Genomic DNA, 7,326 nt, shown 5'->3' with positions numbered 1-7,326 from the left:
TCATGGTCATGCATGGAAGCATTTCCCAAAGAGAATCGAATCCCCCTTGCTTTTTTGCTGCTTTTTCACAGTTTTTGCCACAGCCTTCTTTAACATTCCCCAAGAAAATGCTGGGTGTGTGTGTGTGTGTGTATTGCCTTGCATGGTATTTCGATTTAATTTTATCAGTAACTGGTTTTGTTTCTCTTTCTTAAAAGAGAGGGAATGTGCATTAGAGAATATAACTCGAGAGAGGATTGGGAATAATATTAACTACGAGAAGCTATAGCGAGGGAAAATGACATTGAAAAAGCCATTGCAGTAGTGAAGATGAAGAAAAAGAAAAGGAAAAGATGGTCAAAATCTGAAACCTCGAAGACTTCTCTTCCATCATCGACTATCTTTATCGAAACTCTCTACCATTTAATTTCTGTTTCTTTAATTTTTAACCTTACTCTCTCCTAATCAATTAATTAATCACTAATTCTCCCCTTCGAACCAGCTTCCTATCAAATACTGTACGTACAGAGAAGAACAGATAATTAACAGCTACATATAGCCCTAGTGCTCTGTTTTTTTTCCCCAAGCAATGTGAGGGGATCATAATATTTAACTGGAATGCAAAAGGACGTTCCTTGAAGTTTACAACTTACAACTAGCCATGCAACTTTTACTTTTGCTTCAACTATGTTCAAACATCGATCAAGCTTGCAAGCTGGCCTAATTGGCAAATAATTTGTTTCCTAAGAGATATTACACGTTTCAATTCCAAGACTAGATTGTGAGAGAATATACATACTAACATATTGTAAGAGGGCATGAATATTATAGCCATCTCATTCTAGATATAATTAAGTAAAATTCGATCATATACAATTAGGAAAATTGACTTCAAATGACTATATTAGCTAGCTAATTATACTTAGCAGGTATAATCATAATTAATTTCAATTGGTATTGCTTGGTGATTTAATGTGTTTCCTGTAATAATCACTATTGTGAGAATCAAATCAAAGCTTTCATTCATTCATTCATACATACATACATACATCCACAATTCAGAAATTAAAAGTGAAGGAAGAAATTGGGGTTTTGTGTTAGAACCCTTTTGACTTATCTTCCACAATTAATTAAGTCCCAAGAAGTACAAAATATAAAAGGAATATTCAAAATTGAAAAGGAAGCACCATTTTTCTTATATAGTGACTGCTGGCAAGTATATTATTGAAAGGAGACATGACCTCTTAGATTGTTATTCTAAGATAAGATCATAAGAAGTGGGGTCTTCTCTCCAATGTTTTTTTATATATACACACACGTAGAATATTCAATTTGTCTGGTAATAAGTTGTGATTTTTGTTCCTCCTTATCCAATCCTGACCCACAAACTCAGACCAATATTCCCCGATCCCTCTACTTGCATGGATCCCTTCATTCTATTTGTAAGAAAACAAGCAGCTAGAGAGCCCTAAAATGCCATAGTCAAAAGGTTTTACTTTCATCTGGTTCATTGTATACAGGAATAAAAAGATTTTGGTAGGGCTATGTTGTCCTGACTGGTTACAATACATACTTTATGTGGGGACATGCACAGGGGCAGATGCAGTTCTAGAGATCGAGTCTCATAAATCCCACAAAATCTTCAACTCCTTGATCTATATTCTGATATGCATGCCAATAGGCATAGGCCGCAGGCTACCTAGGAGCATCGTGCTTTATATTGTAGCAATGATTGATATGTGAATTCTGAGAGAGTAGCAAATTATTTAGACAAGGAATTACAGCGATGGAATTCTGATTTCAATTATTAAAGAACAAATTCCAGGGCAACTTCACTAGTGCTGTAGCTTTTTGCAGCACTTGCTGGGACTTGATGATTGGTTATATATGATCATGTCATTGCCTTTGAAAAAAATAATAATAAGTACGTACCCTAGCTAATTAATATGTAGCCAAGGCAATTATAGGTTATTGATAATTAAGGATACAATTAAACATATTATTTTTTTATGTTAATTTTTTTTTTAGTTTAATGTGGGTGTCCGGGTCAGCTTGCGTGCACCTCGACTAATCTCATGAGCCCTAAAGTACTTAACGACCATGTAAATCTCTATTGGCCATCATATGAGCAACCACATGGCTCGAACCTGAAACCATCGAGAGTGCAAATCTCTTGATCCCAAATTCTTATCATTGGGTCATCATCTGGATGGTTATTTTAATTTAGTTCTAGAAAAAGTTATCATTATGCAATTATATGTAATCAAATTAATTAATTACTCATGAGGAGGATTAGCCCTATATTATACTGGGCCTTTAATCCATATAAACATAAGCCAGGCCCCAGACAGATAAATTTGTTACAGAATTTGGATTAATCAAATTAAACTATGTTATTAAGTACATTAGATCTCATTACTGATACAATGGTCACGATGATAAATCTATATATGTAAGATGACTGCTTGATTATATTCACGTAGATCATGTCATAATTTCTTAGCCTTGAATTGAGTGTTTTAATTAGTTTTTCTTTTATTTTTTTAAAAAATAATTCAAAACATTTAATAAATACATTTATAAATAAGATGAACAAGTTCAAGTCCAAGAAAAAATCCATATTAATAAATAAGTTTTTTGACAAAAACATATATAATTTTATATTTGATTATTAGATGGGATAAAATTTTTGTCAACCCGAGCCAAGATCAAGAACATCTTCAAATTACACCTAAAAAAATGTTTCATGATTTTCTTTGTTTAATAATTATTTTAGGATTTTTTTTGCCTTCAACTTGGATTAGTTTAGCATCTATTTAAATAATTTACAAGTTATTTTCATAACCGTTTTAAAAATTATTAAATTTTAGAATATATATATAAAGATAATTTTTTCTAAAGTTTAAGATTATAATCTTAGAGCTTGCAAAATCTATTTTTTTTATCAATCCGTTACACATCGCGTAAGGAAGCAAAGTGAAGAATATGAAAAAGAAAGCCTAACCCTCTTCTGCCTACCTCAATCTACCCCATTATCGAGGTCTAAAACAAGTATATAAACAGCCTTAACCCCAACACTTAAATCACAAGTTCCTTAAACAATCTATTGCTCTTTCAACTACTAGCTAGGTTACACTTCATTTCGGTACGTGTTGATTCTCCTATCTTTCTCCTTTCTGCTTTCTCGAGGTAAGGCCCTTTGTCCATCTTCTTTTGGACCTAAAAACTTGTATGTTGGTCACATTTTCTCTCCTGGTATTTGGATTCAAGCTCCATGTAGCACTAAACCATGCTTCATAATCACATTAATTCTGCGTAGAATTTTTATCAGTACAAATATGTTTATAAAAACTGTAGCATGCATCTCCTTAATGCACTAACTGACTGGTTTGGAATTTTGGAGAAGGGAAGATGAGCAGACCAGGAGATTGGAATTGCAGGTCATGCCAGCACTTGAACTTTCAAAGGAGGGACTCATGCCAGCGTTGCGGTGATCCAAGGCCCGGAGAGAGAGATCACTATGGAAGTTTCGGTGGAAGATCATCAGGGGGCTCATTCGGATTTACGGGCCCTGATGTTAGGCCTGGTGATTGGTATTGCACGGCTGGCAATTGTGGAGCTCACAACTTTGCTAGTCGTTCAAGCTGCTTCAAGTGTGGTGTGTCCAAGGATGAATCCTCTGGTGGTGGACTTGATGCTGAGATGTCACGGATGAGAGGTTATGGCTTCGGCGGAGGCGGGGGCGGAGGCGGAGGCAGTGGCTCTAGCCGTAATTGGAAATCCGGAGACTGGATTTGCACCAGGTTGATGCATATTAATTTGTTTGTACCTTTCAAATCTGAAAAATACTTAATTTGGCACTTTTTTTCTCCATATTCTTAACTTAAATTTCACAGGTCCGGTTGCAACGAGCACAACTTTGCTAGCAGGACTGAATGCTATAGATGCAATGCACCAAGAGAATCTAGCAGCAACAAGTCTTCGTATTAATCATCGATATCGATAGCATTTTTGTGTAAGGATTTCCCCTTATATATATATATATGCGCGCGCGCTTTCATGTGATGATACAAATTTCAGTTTTATTCAGCTAACATACACTTGTTGTTCATCATCCAAATTTCAGGTCCTGCGGTGCTGCAAGGAGGGAATTAACGAAGAAGGCTCATGAGAAATCTTGGATTCATCTTTTTGTTCTTAATTACCTCTATTTTTGTTCTTTTGGATAGCTGTACTCTTAAGCTGAGAAGCTTTAGAAGGATCATGGGAGTGAAATTAAGTTCAAGGAGAGCTATATATATCATTAGCTAGTAATTTGTCAGGCTCCTTAAATATAGACATGTAGTTCTGTACTTGGTATCAATGTCTTTGTGTTTTGAGACAGGTTGAAGCCCTTGTCGCTCAGTCTAAGTTGTGCTTGATTTAACTAAATTAATTATGAAATCCCTCTCCTTGTTAATAGAGTTATATTATGTTTACCAGTACTAAATTTCTTTTTTTTTTTCCTGGCAATGTTCTAGTATAAGGTTTACAAGACTGCTTTTCCTTACAGTGGTCCAAGGAATATTTGACTTAAAATTACTGTAAATTAATCACCATTCTCCATATCTCTGCAAAAGCAATTAAAAGGAGTTGTTTCATGGACCACAGATCTTTTTGGTTAAACCAATGCAAGAGAATTAATGGATTTTAGATTCAATGGATATCTTTGAGAGAATTTAATTAGCTAGGCTTTAAATTTACAATATAAGCATCATATCTTCTAAAGAATGAAAAATATTCCACCATAACACTATAAGAGAATTGGATGCAAATAGCTTCAAGGCTATATACATAGGATGCTAAACTAAAACTCAAGTTTAAATAATTTTAAGCAATCTACAAGAATGGTCTCTCCTTTATAATATTAACTCGGTTCATTCTGATGGGTTGATCCTGTAATTTATTAGCTTGAAGTTTAATCCAAACTAAGTTTATTTTTAATCCATTTAAAAAGTTGACTTTGTTAAATATGGATAACTCGACGTACCAATTTATATCTTAATTGACTCAGTTAAACCCAAATGAAACTTGACTGGATCGATTCCAATAATATTTTTTATCTTTTATTCAAAATGATATCATTTAGTTTATTCTAGACATATATAAAAAGTTAAATTATCAAAGTTCGTTTGCAAAATATGGATAAAATATGTTGACTCATTAACATCTCTTATTGGTTTCCTAGTTGACCAAGCGAATGATGAGCGAATGACATGGATCATTGACTCCTTTCTATGTACAAGCAACCAGCTTATACAAGAGTAGTTGTTAGCACCTCTCTTGGCCGGATCACCATGCATACTTATGTTCTCTTCTTTCTTGATATAGAAAGTTATACAATACAATACTCCATGATGTTTTCTGCAACCATTCTTTCTAGTTTATGTTCTTGTTACTGTGTGATACTCTTATATTCTTATATAAACCCTAATCTTGCCTTCGCACATATGATGCTAATGTCAAATACATATGTTTATGGGAAAAAATGTTGATAAATTAAATTTTGATTATATTATTATAAATAGTTTCACTAATTAGTAAAAAAAGACTAGTAAAGTACACCTCAACGGGTATTTGCGTGTCTCATTTTCTTAAGAGATGATCATCTCGAGTTCAAAGATCTTATTTAATCTGCAAAAAGAAAATAGGAAAAATTAACCACTTATCAGTACTCTTGTGCTTGGCAACAATGGAAAAGTAAGGTATTTAATATATATATATATTTCGACTTTATGTGCTTTAATATTTAACGGATAGGGTTAGCTTTGTGTAATCTAATGAACTTCGAATTTCATCAGCTCTAACATATTTAAAAGTATATTTCACATAGGATTCCAAAGTTTAGCTTTGATTCCAAAGCTTTTAAGGCTAACCTTTCATGGGTTCCCTCATTGACCTCTTGGGTATACGTTTAACATGAAAATTGATTGGTCAAAAAGTAACCACACATTTATTAGTGTCTGCTACTACACTCCATTGTATAGCTTTTAGCAAGATTCTTTGTTTCACTTTAAGCTTGGCTTTATGTTACTTCATCTGCCTTGTTGTTGATGTTAGTGAAGTCAAGTACTTGCTCATTTAATCATGTCACCCTGGTGCATGTCCATGTTGCTGGTGCAGTACTTATTTCTTTCAGAGGTTTATGCGCCATGTTTTCACTGCGTTTACCATGATTGCATGCCCACATTCTCTTCAGAAGAAGGTTTCACTGTGTAGTTCTTGATCAGCAAACATTACTTTAAGTTTGAAGCTTGAGTGACCATGGAAATGTAAAGAAAGTACTGTGTTTAATTATTTCTAGAGAAGACGACGTCGAGGATATCACTCTTTGATCTGTAAAATTACGTGATTAAAGATTATTGTGGTATTAGGCTTGGTTTTGCTCACTTCTATTTTATTTTCTGTTTCTCGCAATTCCATTTATAGATATAAAACTTGATATAGCTAGGTTATGGCTTATTATTACAAGAGGTGATTAAATCTATTTAACTCTTGTTAATATAAAATAAAATATTATTTTTTAAAAAATAAATTTTTATTAAAATTTAATTAGGTTCATCAAATCACGAATTAAATTGTCAGGTCAATTAAGTTTAATACAATAAACTTTCATCTAATTAACTTGAAACCAGACATATAAAAGTCTCATCACCACCAAGTTAACCCAGGTATACCATGCTTGTCACTATATTATTTATAAAATTTCTCTCGGTTTATGGGAAAAAATAATTACCTGGGAGAGTTGCATTGTTAATTTTATTTGCTTTTTAAGTTGCGAAGGGCAGGACTTGAAGTGCTAGATCCACTTTCTTTCCTTTTCTTTTTAAAAAGATGAGTATACAAAGGTAAAATTTCTGATAAACGTACAGAAATTGGCCTCGGATCGATGAATAGAATAAACTCACAATGGTTTGGGAGTAAATGATCATTTTAGATTTTCTGATTACAAGAATGGGGAAATATCGATCGAAGCAATGGCATGATCAATTAGCGAGTTATATGCTGGGAAAATTCTTGAAATCCTGGGAAATTGATGAAGAATCAAATCCCATGAATGGCTATGCAATTGAATCCGAGAAAGAAAAGACAATTGATGGGTGGTATTGCTCAGAAAAGAAGAACACCAACATCTTTAATCAATGTCAGCTGGGGCCCTAAAAGCTATGAAAAACTATATACAATGGCAGTGGATTAAGTACAAGAGTTGAGATTTAATTATCAACACTGTGATGGTCAATGGAAGCAAAAACAAGAGAAGCTTTTATCCAATTCAAGGCATAGGAATTAAAATGGGTTTAACTTTGA

At 33.6% G+C, this 7,326-nt stretch overlaps 1 protein-coding gene across 6 annotated transcripts; it reads left to right on the top strand.

Moving 5' to 3' along the window:
* The first annotated feature begins 2,993 nt into the window (after positions 1-2,993).
* On the top strand, positions 2,994-4,468 carry LOC133689134 (uncharacterized). 6 transcript variants are annotated; one of them, XM_062108898.1, is made up of 4 exons: positions 2,994-3,124; positions 3,386-3,782; positions 3,876-3,994; positions 4,106-4,468. In XM_062108898.1, exons 2-3 carry the CDS (start codon positions 3,391-3,393, stop codon positions 3,967-3,969), a joined length of 486 nt encoding a protein of 161 aa, XP_061964882.1. In that variant the 5' UTR covers positions 2,994-3,124; positions 3,386-3,390; the 3' UTR covers positions 3,970-3,994; positions 4,106-4,468. The 6 variants fall into 6 exon arrangements, with proteins under 6 accessions (XP_061964882.1, XP_061964884.1, XP_061964880.1 ...); XM_062108900.1 differs by having other exon boundaries at positions 2,996-3,124; positions 3,391-3,782; XM_062108896.1 differs by having other exon boundaries at positions 3,003-3,124; positions 3,383-3,782.
* The last annotated feature ends 2,858 nt before the right edge of the window (positions 4,469-7,326 follow it).

Source organism: Populus nigra, chromosome 3, assembly GCF_951802175.1.
Source record: "Populus nigra chromosome 3, ddPopNigr1.1, whole genome shotgun sequence".
In the NCBI taxonomy this organism is placed as follows: Eukaryota; Viridiplantae; Streptophyta; class Magnoliopsida; order Malpighiales; family Salicaceae; genus Populus; species Populus nigra.
This window is presented reverse-complemented; position numbering and strand designations above follow the sequence as displayed.